This window comes from Budorcas taxicolor, chromosome 16 (assembly GCF_023091745.1).
Source record: "Budorcas taxicolor isolate Tak-1 chromosome 16, Takin1.1, whole genome shotgun sequence".
NCBI classification, from domain to species: domain Eukaryota; kingdom Metazoa; phylum Chordata; class Mammalia; order Artiodactyla; family Bovidae; genus Budorcas; species Budorcas taxicolor.
The window spans coordinates 76786984-76804275 of record NC_068925.1 but is presented as its reverse complement, the minus strand read 5'-3'; the positions used below and the strand labels follow the sequence as shown (position 1 = coordinate 76804275).

At 37.5% G+C, this 17292-nt stretch overlaps 1 protein-coding gene across 1 annotated transcript in view; it reads right to left on the bottom strand.

Annotated features, from left to right (window-relative positions):
- Window positions 1-17292, bottom strand: part of LOC128061315 (uncharacterized) — a 111034-nt gene that overhangs the window by 81352 nt on the left and 12390 nt on the right. Inside the window, exons 4-6 of the mRNA XM_052653588.1 lie at window positions 4972-5109; window positions 4356-4550; window positions 3821-3997 (exon numbers count right to left, since the gene is read on the bottom strand). Coding sequence (XP_052509548.1) covers window positions 3821-3997; window positions 4356-4550; window positions 4972-5109 — 510 coding nt within the window. The remainder of the gene's footprint in view (window positions 1-3820; window positions 3998-4355; window positions 4551-4971; window positions 5110-17292) is intronic.

Below are 17292 nucleotides of genomic sequence, written 5' to 3'. Positions count from 1 at the left end.
TTGGTCTTAGGTATTAAGCATACTGCAATGGCTATTGGATCTTTAGTAATTTTAAAAATTGATTTTTGTTTTTTTTTCCAAGAGAAACATCAACTTCTTAAATAAAATTCAAGAAATTACAAATGTGTATAATGTGAAGGGAATTTCAGGCTTTCTGTCTGGACAAAATGAGAAGGGAACATTTCTGCTTATTTCTTCTGCTACCTATTCCCTCTGTTAACTAAAAATCCTGAACAGAATTATAAAAACCAACATAAGAGGTTGTGAAGAGTGTAGAAAAGAAGTAGATTGTTTTGAGAACTTGGGATTCAAGGAGTTACAATGCACTGGCTGTTGGAGCTTTCATTTTGCTTTGTATGTATCAGGACCAGGCACTGAGATTGCAACCCAGAAATGATCTCACATTCAGGCAAAATTAACAAACAAAAAGGTCACAAGAAGGTTCTGCTTTCTTTAGGCACAGACCCAGGAAAGAATCAACCTAGCAAGGCAGAAACATTTTCTTTCATAGTACAGGACTTAGTCTAGAAAAACATCACAGAGGAAACCTAAGACTAACCCTCTCTTCACGTTGATCAACAGGGGCCTTTGATGAGTTTAGACTTTTCACCCATGCTGGAAGGGAACAAGATGCCTGTCCTTGTGTTTGGACTGCACCCTGGGGGTTTCATGGTCTCCTGGAATCTGGATCTTGCATCTGCCGTAAAGTTACTTTTGTGGATAGATGCTAAATTTTTATTATTGAAGGTGGGATACCAGGAGGAGCATCTTATCCTTTATCTTGCTGACATCACTCTAACCTCTGTGCTATTTTTGTCTGTATTTCATAATGTTCTCTTCTTTCTGTTTGGAATTTCTTGTTTCTAGTAATTTTGTATATTCTCTCACTATTTTATTAATCTCTGTTTAGCAGATTGCTTCTGCTTCCTTTCTTCAATTAATAATAATTCAATCACATTACAGTTTTTTGGACACCTATATGTTTGATTCGCAAATGCTCATTTTTTAAAAAAATTTATTCTATATCGGAGCACAGCTGAGTAAAAATGCTGTCTAGTTTCAGGTGTTCAGTAAAGTGACTCAGTTATACATATAAATGTATCTCTTCCTGGAAATTTTTTTATTGCAGTGTAGTTGATTTGCAATGTTGTGTTACTTTCAGGTGCAAAGCAAAGTGAATCTCTTATACATATATCAACTCTTTTTTAGATTCATGTTCCATAATCACCCAATAAAGGTGATTTTTAAAAATTGTTAAAATCACCTCTATTCAGATTTGAATTACATACAATAAAATCCACATGTCAGCCAATGATGTGACAGTGTGTAGCTGTCACAAACCCAACCAACTAGAGGCAGTCTTCTCCTCCCTTTACAATTCTGCTGTTTCATTTCCACTCCACCCCTCCCCCACAACTCTCCTCTGCTTAGAAGCCCATGTTTTCTGTCCCTACGGAGTAATGCTGCCTTCCGACAACTTTGTTTATGGATTCATATAACATGCCTTCTCTTACATCTGGCTGCTTTATGTCATCAAATGTCGGGCCCCATCTGCTCTGTGGTGTCTTGCGTCATTAGCTCACTCTTTTTCACTGTGGAACAGGGTAGCTTTATATAAGTGTAAGTATGTTTATCCATTTTATCCTCTGTTGACTATCTTTTGAAGTGTTTCCAGTTTGTGGCAGTTATAATTGAGCTATTTATGCACACCTGAACTCAAGTCTTCGAGTAAACATGTATTTACTATTTCCTGCTGTATATTTAAAAGCGAAATTGCTGGGCTATCTGATACATGCATGATTAAATCTATAGGAAACTGCCATACTGATATTCAGAGTGATTGTACCATCTTACATTCGCACCAGCAATGTGTGAGAGTTCCAGGTGAATCCTCACTAACAAACAGGATGATTGGGTTTTTTTTAACGGAGGTACAATTGGTTTCCAATACTGTGTTAGTCTCAGGTATATAGCATGGTGATGCAGTACTTTTATAGATTATACTCCTTTGTAGTTTAAGACAGAGACTATAATTCCCTCTGCTATACCATATACCCTTGTGGCATATCTGCTCTATATAGTACATGGTAGTTTGTACCCCTTAATCCCATACCTCTAACTTGCCCCTCCCTACTTCCTTCCATCTTTTGCTAACTATGAATTTTTTTCTATATCTGTGAGTCTGTTTCTGTTTTGCATATATATTCAGTTATATTATTTTTTAGATTCCATATATAAATAATATCATAGAATATTTGACTTTCTGAGTTGAGTGCATTTCACTGAGGATTATATTCTCTGGGGCTATCCATGTTGTTACAGATGGCACTATTTCATTCTTTTTTGTGGCTGTGTAGTATTCCATTGTATATATACAATGGAAAACACCTGAGTTGGTTGCCAGGGGAGCCAGCTTTGTGATGAGAAGATTAATAAAAGTTTCAGTCCCACAACCCTGACCTCCAGGGAGGGAAGAGTGGCTGCAGATCACATCAACTGCTGATGGCCCATGGATTAATCAATTTGCCCCTGTCATAAAACCTCCATAAGAAAAAAAGGATGGGATTCTGAGAGATTCCTGGGTGGTGAACATGTGGACGTGCTGGAAGAGTGGCTATTATGAGGGGCCTGGAAGTTCCTCGCCTTCTACACACCTCACCCTGTGCCTCCCTTCCATCTGAGTGTTCCTCAGTTATGTTCTTTATATTCTTTAAGCTGGCAATATGAGAAATCAAATGTTTCTTTCAGTTCTATGAACCACTCTAGCAAATTAATTGAACCTGAAAACGAGGTCCTGGGAACCTCTAACACATAGCCCGTAGACAAAAGCATAGATGACAAGCTAGACTGGTGACTGACTTGTGAAGTGGGCGGTGGGAGGAAGAAGTCTTGGGGGCCTGAGTGCCTACCTGTGGGAACTGACAGTATTTCCAGTTAGACAGTTTCAGGGAATTGCTTGGTGTTAGGGTCGCTAAGAGTCGGACACGACTGAGTGATGTCACTTTCACTTTTCACTTTCCTGTATTGGAGAAGGAAATGACAACCCACTCCAGTGTTCTTGCCTGGAGAATCCCAGGGACGGGGGAGCCTGGTGGGCTACCGTCTATGGGGTCGCACAGAGTCAGACACGACTGAAGCGACTTAGCAGCAGCAGCAGCAGCATGGAAAACATGCATCATTGTAATAGGAAAGATCATTAAACAACTGGAATGGCCTATTTCAACAATTATAACTAGGCTTGTCCTAAGTTGAAGTAAAAGCCACGTGTGGTAACTGAAATATTCAATTTGACGAATTTGGTTTTGACCTTGAAAAAGGCTAGTTTTCCTTCCCTTTGTTTCCTCCCTATGTATCATTCACTTACTTGCTGAAGGACCTTGTCAGAGTCAACTGGCTGCCTTTTAAAATTCCATGAGAGAACCATATTTTGATTTGCTTCTTTTGATGCATTGTTATATTTTGTGAAGCTATTGAGATTTACATTAAAATGCTGTATATTCAAAAGCAGCACAATATGCATTACCAAGATTTGTTGATTCTGATAAAAATCATTTACTGAAGAAACTATATAATGTGAGAATTATAGTTTTTCACCGTGTTCTTGGCTAGTGTTTGCTATTATTACGTTAAATTTATGTGAGTAGACAAAATGATTTTCTAGTGATGACCCAGGTATTTGCAGCTCTACTTAGGCAGAGTTGGAACCTTGAACTGAAAAGGTGATGACAGTAGCAACAGCAATATCGCCTGCACTTAATATTGTTATTTCTCTATAAAATATGAATAAATACAGGACCTGAGAGCACAGTGTGTTACTCACAGACACGACGGCATTCAGGAGGGGAGGACCAGCCACTTTCTCTGCATGCAATGCTGCTCTGACCGTTTGGGAGGCTGTAGCCAGCATTACACACAATGTGAACGATGTCACCTTCCCGGTGCGTTTGTCCTGAAGATGTAGATTGACCATTTTCCACCCAAGGGAAAAAGCACTGTCCTAAAAGGCAAAAAATGACTGGTACTCATTTTGCAATGAAAGAGTATGACATTTTGCGAAGTTCCAAAGAGAAATCAAGTACAAAAATTTTGCTTCTTAAAAATTTGGCCATGCATGTAAAAAATTAGTACGCCATGTCATTAATTTCAACTTGTATAATGAAAATGTTTTTCATTTGTAAAGTCTCTTTCCACAGACATCTTCCCACAGTGACTGTCTTAGGTCAACCTGTCTTTGCTGGCTCCTCTGGTCTCCACTGCTACGACTGTCCAGACCCTGCAATTCCTTCAGGCACGGCCTCTCCACCCACTGGACACACTGATAATTCATCCTGGTGATGAGGAGGGGGCTTACTCACTGAGGCACTTTGGTGTTGGGGACCATCCTTCCTCTGTACAGTTTATTCGAGTCCAGAGTGATTGTGAAGGAGTCACGAAGCTGTGTTCACAGGTGTAGTAGAAATATTTCCCTACATCAGCTGGGAAGAATTTTTTATATCTATTTTCATTATATATGCTTCCATGTTTTATTTCTGGAAAATCACACATTCTTCCTTAAGGAAAAAAAAATAGTTATCCTACATTAGTGAATAGTTCTATGTATGTTAATAATCCCATTGATGAATTTATTATTCTTCGTAGCTTAATTATCCCACTTGTAGTAGTGATAGAGATCTGGGACAGTCTATAACTAATAGGTTGTAAAGGTCTTGGAGAAACACAGGATGTTTATGTTCTTTGGAAGTGTTTCTAATATTGACATTATACAGGATAAAAGAAGAGAGAGAAAACAATGTATTTTCTTTTTCCTTAGAGTATGAGGTAATTTCTCTATAAGTTTACTCTCCATCATGATGACACAATACAGACAATTTCTACAAGTCGCCTATTAAAATATAAAGACCCATGAAAGTAGGTAAAACATGAAGCTACACTTAAGAGGGAAGCTGAGTGTTCAGATCTGTTTCAACTTACCTTGCCCATGAGCACAGCAAACCCACAGGGTGAGGATGACATTGAGTAGTAACAGCATGTTAGACATTCTCAAAGGCACGTTCATGCAGGTATTCCAGTTGTGTTGTTTGGTTGTTGAGCAGCTCCTCAAGTGTGACTCTGAATTTAAGGGGATATCTATCAGCGTGATGCTAGTTAAGTGAGGTCACTTAGTATCAAAGTTCAAAGAACTTTGCCACATCCCTGAATTCCTGGTAGTGGTTTCAAAACAATTTCTTGAATTCATTCCCAGATATGTACTTGTCTGTTTGCACCAATGTAATTCAGCAGGGAAGAGAAGTTTTCCCCAGAAAGAGTGAGGTGACAGTTGCCTTTTGGTTGGTAAACAAAATAGAACCCTTTTAAAAATATATATTTTTATTGAAGTAGAGTTGATTTACGATGTTGTGTCTATTTCTCTTGTATAGTAGAATAGTTCAGTTATGCACATATTCTTTTTTCACATTCATTTCCACTGTGGTTTGTCTCACAATACTGAATACAGTTCCCTGTGCCATACAGTAGTTTTGTTGTTTATCTTTCATATGTGTAATAGCTCGTGTCTGCTAATTATCAAGAAGGCAGGAAGAGAAGGGAACCCCAGAGGACGAGGTGGTTGAATGGTGTCACCAACTCAGTGGATATGAGTTTGAGTAAGCTCCGGGAAATGGTGAGGGACAGGGAAGTCTGGTGTGCTGCAGTCCATGGGGTCACAAAGAGTCGGACACGACTGAGTGACTAAACAACAACAAATGTACCTGTATGAGTTTGTTTGTTTCTTTTGGGGGAGAGTACTAGATTGGCCTCTAAAGTGATATAAAACACTAATTTTTAAATTAAACACTTCTCGAAAAAACACCATTTCTTTCTCAGCCAGATGAGTAACCAAGTCCATGTCACTAACACTTTCTCACGGCCTTTACTTACCTTCTCCCAGCTTTGCGTGGGGTAGGGATTTATGAAAATTGATGTGTACTTGGACCTTACTCCACCCTCTGTGTTTTCTTGTGCTTAGGGAAGCACCAGTGTTTTTGGAACTCACTTGGAATCATGCTATTAAGTACAGGAGTTTCAGTGTATTCTCGGCATGAAGTATTGAATGTGCTTTGCATGTGTGCTCCCTTGAGTCTGACTCTTTGTGACCCCATGAACTCTAGCTGCTAGGCTCCTCTGTCCATGGGATTTCCCAGGCAAAGATACTGGAGTGGGTTGCCATTTCTTTTTCTATAATGTACTTTGAGGCACCTTTTAATTTTAAAACATATTCAGATGCACACAATGATAATCCTCTTTTTATAGGAATATAACTCAAGAATCTTTATCTGTTCTTTCACTGACTTATTAATTGCTTTTATTCTTTATTTTGTTTATATGTGTGTATTTATATAACTAATTATATTTGTCATCATTTAAAGTGTAATTCTTTTAATAGAAGAGAATTTCTATTATCAAGAAATTCTATTATCTAATTATCAAGCAGATAATTAACATGGAAAATATACTACTACTAGAAAGGAGAAGAAAATAGATCAGTCGCCAATGTGAGAGAGTTAATGCACTGAAATTATTTATTTCCTTACGTAATATTACTATGATAGTTTCAAAATACTAAATTATTTATTAATGTAATTAAAGCTTCCAGAATAGACAAATAGCTTATAGCAACTAACCCTTCTATAATGAAATATTATTAACTAATACAAACTACAGCAATGAGTACTTGACATACTGAAAGAAAGCAGAAAATGGTAAGTGTCCAACCCTTGAAAAAATGGAACCAAACTGGGACCTGTATTTACCCATTTTTTGGGGAAATTCCCCCAAATCTTCATATTTCTCCTTAAGTTATCTACAAAATCCACATGAGTATTTATGGGGTGGAACTCCAAAATCAGATAAAATAAAATTAAAAAGAGAATTACTGTATAATAATGAAGAGTGTTTTATAATAATAAATATCCAGATGATGTTGGATTCACTAAGGCAAAAGGGAAACACCATTACAATGGCGAGTGGTAAGGGCAGAGGAAAGCATCGTTATACATGTGATGGTTATAAATTAAGGGTTCCACCAAAAAAAGGCATTAGACCTATGATATTAAAAACATATAAAAACAAAAATGGAAAAAATATTAAAAGCCACACTGACTTTTATAAATACTTAAAAAACTTTATTAAATGCATTTGAGAAAATGTTTGAAGAGTGCTGCACTGCAAATTGTAAAACAAAACTGAGAAAAATGTTAAAATGCAAATCAAGGAAGAAGTAGATGATGATTCTTTAATTTGTCCTCCAAAAGTTAATAATATGATTTTAAAATGCATGTGCCAATGGCTAGATCTTGAAAATAAAAGAAGGTTCATAATACCAGATATCTAGATTTATAATTAAGATATTGTGTTTATCACCATGTGGTAGTTGGCTAATGATAGTCAAATTGACCAGTAGAAAGAAGAGAGTTCAGAAATACACACCCACCCAGAGATTACGTTTTGGGCACCAATGTAATTCAGCAGGGAAGAGAAGTTTTCCCCAGAAAGAGTGAGGTGACAGTTACCTTTTGGTTGGTAAACAAAATAGAACCCTTTTAAAAATATATTTTTATTGAAGTAGAGTTGATTTACGATGTTGTGTTTATTTCTCTTATATAGTAGAATAGTTCAGTTATGCACATATTCTTTTTTCACATTCATTTCCACTGTGGTTTGTCTCACAATACTGAATACAGCTCCCTGCGCCATACAGTAGTTTTGTTGTTTATCTTTCATATGTGTAATAGCTCGTGTCTGCTGACCCCACTCTCCCGACTCTTCCCTCCCCCACACCATTGGCAGCCACAGGTCTGCTCTCCACGTCTGTGAGTCGTTTCTGTTTCACAAATGGGTTCCTTTGTGTCATATTTTAGACTCCACATATAAGTGATATCATATGGCATTTGTCTTTCTCTGTTTGCATAATTAGCATTGAGAGTCCTTTTGATGTTCAACTCAAAAAACAGAAAATTAATTAATTAATTTTCTTTTTCCTTAGGAAAGTATGTGATAATTTTCCTGTAAGTTTACTCTCCATCACGATGACACAATATAGACGATTTCTACAGAGGCACATGAAAGTAGATAAACATGAAGTTACACTTAAGAGGGGAGCTGAATGTTCAGATCTGTTTCAACTTTTTCCATGAGCACAGGAGGATGACACTGAGTAGTAACAGTATATTAGATATTCCCAACAGCATGTTCATATAAATATTCCAGCTGTGTTGTTTGGTTGATTAGTGGCTCATCAAGTGTGACTGAATTTAAGGGGATTTCTATCAATATGATGCTAGTTAAGTGAGGTTACTTAGTAAATATCAAAGTTCAAAGAGCTTTAAAAATTCATGATTTCCTAGTAGTGGTTTCACAACAGTTTCTTGAATTCATTCCCTGATATGTACTTTTACAAGTCTTTTTTTTTTTTTTTTAAGACAGTAACAGACTGGCTCCAAAAGTGACATAAAAATCTAATTTTTAAATTAAACACTTCTCAAAAATCACTGAAGTTCTCTCTCAGCCAGGTGAAGTGTATATGAATAACTGATTCCATGTCACCATCACTTTCTCATGTCCTTTCACCCAGCTTTGCTTGGGGGTGTATGAAAACCAACGTGTCTTTGGACGTTGCTCCACCATGTATACTTTCTTGTGCTTATAAAGTGAAAGTCCCTCAGTCATGTCTGACTCCTTGAGACCCAATAGACTATAGCCCACCAGCCTCTGTCCATGGGATTCTCCAGGTAAGAATGCTGGAGTGGATTGCCATTTCCTTCTGAAGGAGATCTTCCTGACCCAGGAATCAAACTCGGGTCTTTCACACTGCAGGCAGATTCTTTAGCGTCTGAGCCACTAGGGAAGCTGGTGCTTAGGGAAGCACCAATTAAAAAAAAAAACAAAAAACTCACTTGAGATAACAGTAGTGAGTACAAGAGTTTCAGCATGTTATTGACATTAAATATTGTTTAATGTGCTTTGAGGCACCTTTTAATTTAAAAATATATTCAGATGCACAGAAAGATACCCTGGAGGGGCATGGCAACCCACTCCAGTATTCTTACCTGGAGAATCCCCATGGACAGTGGTGCCTGGAAGGCTACAGTCCGTGGGGTCACAAAGAGTCAGACACGACTGAGCGACTAAGCACAGCACAGCACAAGAGTGTGTCACTCCCATTTCCACTGGATTCCTGGCACTGTTAATCTTTTTTTTTTTTTTCCTTTTTTTTTTTTTTTTTAGTTTTTTATTTTTTTAATTTTAAAATCTTTAATTCTTACATGCGTTCCCAAACATGAACCCCCCTCCCACCTCCCTCCCCATAACATCTCTGTGGGTCATCCCCATGCACCAGCCCCAAGCATGCTGTATCCTGTGTCAGACATAGACTGGCGATTCAATTCTTACATGATAGTATACATGTTAGAATGCCATTCTCCCTCTCCCTCTGAGTCCAAAAGTCCATTATACACATCTGTGTCTTTTTTCCTGTCTTGCATACAGGGTCGTCATTGCCATCTTTCTAAATTCCATATATATGTGTTAGTAAACTGTATTGGTGTTTTTCTTTCTGGCTTACTTCACTCTGTATAATCGGCTCCAGTTTCATCCATCTCATCAGAACTGATTCAAATGAATTCTTTTTAACGGCTGAGTAATACTCCATTGTGTATATGTACCACAGCTTGCTTATCCATTCATCTGCTGATGGACATCTAGGTTGTTTCCATGTCCTGGCTATTATAAACAGTGCTGCGAAGAACATTGGGGTACATGTGTCTCTTTCAATTCTGGTTTCCTCGGTGTGTATGCCCAGCAGTGGGATTGCTGGGTCATAAGGTAGTTCTATTTGCAATTTTTTAAGGAATCTCCACACTGTTCTCCAAAGTGGCTGTACTAGTTTGCATTCCCACCCACAGTGTAGGAGGGTTCCCTTTTCTCCACACCCTCTCCAGCATTTATTGCTTGCAGATTTTTGGATCGCAGACATTCTGACTGGTGTGAAGTGGTACCTCATTGTGGTTTTGATTTGCATTTCTCTGATAATGAGTGATGTTGAGCATCTTTTCATGTGTTTGTTAGCCATCCATATGTCTTCTTTGGAGAAATGTCTATTTAGTTCTTTGGCCCATTTTTTGATTGGGTCGTTTATTTTTCTGGAATTGAGCTGCATAAGTTGCTTGTATATTTTTGAGATTAGTTGTTTGTCAGTTGCTTCATTTGCTATTATTTTCTCCCATTCAGAAGGCTGTCTTTTCACTTTGCTTATATTTTCCTTTGTTGTGCAGAAGCTTTTAATTTTAATTAGATCCCATTTGTTTATTTTTGCTTTTATTTCCAGTATTCTGGGAGGTGGATCATAGAGGATCCTGCTGTGATTTATGTCGGAGAGTGTTTTGCCTATGTTCTCCTCTAGGAGTTTTATAGTTTCTGGTCTTACATTTAGATCTTTAATCCATTTTGAGTTTATTTTTGTGTGGGGTGTTAGAAAGTGATCTAGTTTCATTCTTTTACAAGTGGTTGACCAGTTTTCCCAGCACCACTTGTTAAAGAGATTGTCTTTACTCCATTGTATATTCTTGCCTCCTTTGTCAAAGATAAGGTGTCCATATGGGTGTGGATTTATCTCTGGGCTTTCTAGTTTGTTCCATTGATCTATATGTCTGTCTTTGTGCCAGTACCATACTGTTTTGATGACTGTGGCTTTGTAGTAGAGCCTGAAGTCAGGCAAGTTGATTCCTCCAGTTCCATTCTTATTTCTCAAGATTGCTTTGGCAATTCGAGGTTTTTTGTATTTCCATACAAATCTTGAAATTATTTGTTCTAGTTCTGTGAAAAATATGGCTGGTAGCTTGATAGGGATTGCATTGAATTTGTAAATTGCTTTGGGTAGTATACTCATTTTCACTATATTGATTCTTCCGATCCATGAACATGGTATATTTCTCCATCTATTAGTGTCCTCTTTGATTTCTTTCATCAGTGTTTTATAGTTTTCTATATATAGGTCTTTAGTTTCTTTGGGTAGATATATTCCTAAGTATTTTATTCTTTTCGTTGCAATGGTGAATGGAATTGTTTCCTTAATTTCTTTTTCTACTTTCTCATTATTCGTGTATAGGAATGCAAGGGATTTCTGTGTGTTGATTAAATTGAAAAATAAAAACCATATGATTATCTCAATAGATGCAGAGAAGGCCTTTGACAAAATTCAACATCCATTTATGATAAAAACTCTCCAGAAAGCAGGAATAGAAGGAACATACCTCAACATAATAAAAGCTATATATGACAAACCCACAGCAAACATTATCCTCAATGGTGAAAAATTGAAAGCATTTCCCCTAAAGTCAGGAACAAGACAAGGGTGTCCACTTTCACCACTACTATTCAACATAGTTCTGGAAGTTTTGGCCACAGCAATCAGAGTAGAAAAAGATATAAAATGAATCCAAATTGGAAAAGAAGAAGTAAAACTCTCACTGTTTGCAGATGACATGATCCTCTACATGGAAAACCCTAAAGACTCCACCAGAAAATTACTAGAGTTAATCAATGAATATAGTAAAGTTGCAGGATATAAAATCAACACACAGAAATCCCTTGGTACTGTTAATCTTGTCCAAGGAGACACAACACTGTATATCAGATGCTGACTTAGAGCAGAGGGAAAATGGCCACAACCTGGCAAAGGATTGACAGGTTGGAAACTCACTGAAACTGAGTTTTCCAACTGCTCTGCCACTATTCTATCAATTGAACTGCTTCAGGTTGCTGGAGCCTATATATTCACTGCTGCTAAGTCGCTTCAGTCGTGTCCGACTCTGTGCGACCCCATAGATGGCAGCCCACCAGGCTCCGCCATCCCTGGGATTCTCCAGGCAAGAACACTGGAATGGGTTGCCATTTCCGTCTCCAATGCATGAAAGTGAAAAGTGAAAGTGAAGTTGCTCAGTCGTGTCTGACTCCCAGCGACCCCATGGACTGCAGCCCACCAGGCTCCTCTGTCCATGGGATCCTCCAGGCAAGAGTACTGGAGTGGGGCGCCATAGTGAATTCCAAAATTCACTAGGCTACTGCTGCATTTCTTTTGCTGTGACATGAGTTCCTTGATCAGAAGCATTGCTCTGTGGACCACCACCCTCCACAGAGGGCTGTTTTGGCAGATGCATTGTGCAGGGAAAGCACATCCATCCGGAGCGGGTTGTCATTTCCTACTCCAGAGCATCTTCCTGACCCAGAGACTGAACCCTTATCTCCTGCGTCTCTGCATTGCAGGTAGATTCTTAACCACTGAACCACCAAGGAATATATACCCTTGCTTTGTATATGTCTTTATGTTAAAATAACATATTCTATGTTTCAAAGGTGATATACATTAAAGACAGAAAAATTCAAGAATGCGTGTACACAAAAAGGAGTTAAACACCACATTTTACCCCATTATCTTTAAATTCAACTATAGTTATTCTAAATATTCTATTACATTTCTTGCTAATATTTTTCTATTAAAAATGCATTCAGTGTTTAAAGCATAGTGTGTTTATGTGCATGTGTGTTTATAGATGTCAAATGTTTTTAATCACTGTAATCACTTTTAATGTCATGTTATAATCATTATGTACCCAATTGGATTCTAATTCCTCTTTCTTTGAATTACTGTGTGCTAGATATGCATATTGTAAATGGTTATGTATGACATAGTTCGCTCTTTACATGTTTGGAAATGATATTATTTTGAAGATACCAACAAGGATTCTTTTCCTGAAGGAGTCTCAGAAAACCTCAGAAGTTATGGAGAAATCTTTGAGAAAGTTAGGCAGCTGATCTACAGAAGAGGCACTGAAGTGATTGCATTAATTCTTTCCTCAGGTATTTTATCAACAGGACACATAGCACTTGGTTTGCCAAGTTTAATGAGGTGCTTTAAAGAAGTGATGCATTAGTCTTCCTGAGTATAATTTCATCGTCCCCAGAACATTTGATTTGTGAATCAAAATGAGTTAAACAATACTTGATAAAATAAACAGAATTGGATTAATAATGGAAAATTCTCAATGCACGCACATACAACTGCATCTAACCAGTGTTTTGCCCACAGCGAGGATACACCACTTTTCCTTCCTGACAAGCTGTTCGAAATGTACGATATGGTGTCACTGGATGATATCCACGTTTACATATAAATTCAATATGATCCTGTGTTTTAGAGTAAAGTTTTTTTGAAGTTGTCCATTTTAACTGTATGTTATGTTTTTTCATCATTTCTTCTGAAATTTCACAGGTCTCTGAAGATAAAAATATAAACATAAAACATTATATAGTGAACAAATATTTTCCACAGAATTTCAAGCTTTCAAGTAGAATCTTCTATTCTAGTCCAAAAATTCCTTCTCAAACCTTTTCCAAACCAACTCACTGAAAATCTATTATGCAGGTTTCATCATTTTAAATGTTAGAATGAGGTACTATATTTAATGTAATTATTACTCTTGTTGCTATTGTTCCTGACCAGAAAATTTTCAGACTTTATGTCTACACATAGTAATATTTGGTGATCAAGCATGCAACAGAATGGTTTGTTAGTCCATGAAAGCTCTATTATAAACAGCTAAGCCTCATGCCCAGTACAAAGATTTCCCCAGGATCCACGAGCAGACTGAGGCATTTGCCCAAGCACTTTGGTGGCTCAGCCCACTCTCCATTCTCACCCACATTGTTTCTGTTTCCCTGAAGCTCGTAGTAGGCCTAGCACTGATACCCCACAATTGGCCGCAGAGCATATACAGGTGTGAGGAGTGAGGTAATGCCTCCATTGTCTATTGTTGGAGAAGGCCCACATTTTCCTTGAGAGTCTAAAATCTGTGTTGTTTGATTTATTGAAAAACCACCACCCCCTACAGTTTAAAATAAAGGAAAAAAATGTAGCCTACTATGTAATATCAAGAGTTGTGACTTCTGATGACAGAAATGATTTATTGAAGAAAATCTAATCACTTAACAGGAAAGGCACATTTTTAAGTTTTACTTTTATCCCACTTGAAATCACACATAACACATTCACAAATATGTCTTCTGTGCAGGGTTCTGGTATTAAAATACATTTTCTTAGTCAATGTATGCTAGGCAGATGGATACTGAAGAGAAATAACATTTCTTTTGTCCTTATGTACAACATACTGCAGTGTCTTAAATCTCTAGTCATTTTTGTTGATTTTCAAATTGTTACCAAAAAAAAAAAAAAAATTAGCTCCATCAACTCCTTAAATAAAACTCAAGCAATTACAGATTTGAATAATGGACTTCCTTTCTTGGACAAGTTGAGATGCTTATTACATCTGTGAAGTATCCCTTCTGCTAATTAAAAATCCTGACATACTATAAAAACCAACACAGAAAATTTTAAAAGATGTTGAGAATATGTCAATCTGATTAGAGACCTTGAGATTCAAGAAATTACACTGCAGACAGTGGCTTGGGTTTTAATTTGCTTTCTGTGTATCTTGGTCAAGCCACTGAGACAACAACCCAGAAATGGTAACAAGTTCAAGCAAAAAAAAAAATAAGTTCTCAAGAAATACTTCATCTTTTTTCATCAGAGGCCCAGAAAGTGGTATGTGTATGCTTGCTAAGTCACTTGTCGTATCCAACTCTGTGCGACCCTATGGACTGTAATCCGCCAGGCTCCTCTGTCCATGGGATTCTCCAGGCAAGAATACTGGAGTGGGTTGCCACTCCCTCCTCCGGGGATCAGTCCTACATCTCCTGCAGCTCCTACACTGTAGGCGGATTCTTTACTGCTGAGACATCGGAGGAGCCCAGAAACGAAGCAGGCTAGCAAGACAAAGAATTTTTATAATACTGACTTACTCTAGAAATACACCATAATGGAAACCTGAGACTAACTCTTTCCCTGCCTTGATCAGCAGGGGCCAAGCGAGGAGCCCAGACTTCCACTCACATGGCTGGGAAGCAAGATACCTCTGCCCTTTCTCCTTGAGTCAGTGGAGCCCAGGTGGGAACCCTGGACTTGCACCCTGCATGGCAGTAATGGAGCCCTGATAAATGAAAGATTCCAATAAAATCTAGGGTCTCAAAAATCATGATACCCCAAAAGTCTAGGATACAGATCATTCATAATACCAAGGACCTGGAAAGCCTCAAAAGAAAAAAAAAAAATCCATAGAAGACAACAGTGAGATGACACAGATATTGAAATAATTGGTTAATGGTTTTTCTTAGTGGAATTGAATTTATAGAACTAAAAAAAAAAGACTGATATAATTTTAAAAACACATTGGATAGGCTCAATAAAACACTGCAGAGGACAGAAGGATAAATAAGCTTAACTGCAGACTAACTTTGAATATAGACTGAAAAAAAATGGACAGAGCCTTAGGCAATCAAAGGAAGACAGTAAAAGATTGGAGGCCCCGAAGGTGAAAAGAAAGGGGATTGAGATGAAAAAATAACTATAATGACTGAATATTTCCCAAATAGGGCACAAAGCACAAGTCTACATATTAAAACATCTGAAGAATTCCAAACAGTATAAACCCAAACAGTATAAATTAATGTCAAGATACATCATAACTAAATTGCTGGAAACCAAAGGAAAAAAAAATCTCAAAAGCAGCTAGATAGATATTAGGCAATACTTATACAAAAAAAGGATCCAGGCATCAGTAGAGTTCTCATCCACGACAATAGAGCCAGGAAAAAGTGACCTCATTTTTCCAATCCTGGAAGAAAAGAATCGTCAACCCCAAATTCTATGTCCAGTGATACCATCCTATAGGATTAAAGGGAGAAAGAAAGACATTCCCAGACAAAGGAAAACAGAGTTTGTCACCAGCAGACCTACTTAAAGAATTGCTAAGGGAATTCTTAAGATAGAAAGGAAAATAGAAAAGGGATTGATACTTTAGGAAGGAATGAAAAATAATAGAATTGATTTTAAAAATTCAGGGGTAAATATAATAAGACTGTCTTTTCCCTAATGATTTTATTAGATCATGGTCATGCAAAATTATGTCATTTGATATAGTGCTTAGTATATGTTGAGGGAATATTTAAGGAATTTTTGTTAAAAATGTGGGGAGGGTAAATAAATCTAAATGGAAATAAGGTTTCCACATTTCACCTGAGGTGATAAAATATCAGCAACAGTAGGGACTGATAAACTACCTATGTTTACCTTAATACCTAGAGCAACTATTAAGAAAGCCCTGCAGAGAAAGCATATACTCGAAAGCAATGCAGATGTATCACAGTTAAATTATTTTATAGTGTTCAAAACTCCACAGTGGAGAAAAGGAAAAGGAGATGAGAAACAGAGAAAACACACACAAAACAAATAGTAAAATGGCAGACACTGACCCTAAGAGTAGTTACTTTAAATGTAAATGGTCTAAATACTTCAGTTTAAAGACAGAGTGGCAGCTAAACACAAAAACTGTATGCTAAGCTGTATGCTGTTTTAAACATGAGAACATATTTAGGAGAATTTGCCAAAAATTCACACCAGGCAAGAATTAACTTGATAAACTAGAAGACTCTTGAGAGTCCCTTGGGCAGCAAGGAGATTAAACCAGTCAATCTCAAAGAAAATCAATCCTGAATACTCACTGGAAGGACTGATGCTGAAGCTAAAGCTTCCATACTTTGGCCACCTGATGTGAAGAGCCAACTCATTGGAAAAGACTGTAATGCTGGGAAAGATTGAGGACAGTAGGAGAAGGGAGGCGACAGAAGATAAGATGGTTGGATAACATCACCGACTCAATGGAGATGAGTGAGCAAACTCTGGGAGATAGTGAAGGACAGGGAATCCTGGTATGCTGCAGTCCGTGGGGTCGCAAAGAACTGGACATGACTTACAATTTCTTGTTTAGATTCCCTTCCTTTCTGAACTGTAAACTCTGAAGTGTCCTAAGGCCAAGTTTCAGACATTTTCTTTTTATGTGTACACTAATTCCCTGAATGAGTTCAACTCATTCATACCTTTAAATATCACCCATATGTAAAGATGCCCAAAAGAGGCCACATTCTGTTATCAAGTTCCAGTTGCCTATTCCATGGCTCAAAGTGAAATTCCTTGGGCTGTCAAATGTACTTATGGTATCTTTAACACATTTATTCTTCAAGAAATAACTGTCTTAATATTTAAGACAGGAAATGTTCCATGATTCCAACCGTTCAAATCTGGTCAACTATTTCATAAAATATATATGTGAGATTATTTATTCATTCTACAAAAGAACTGGATGTTAA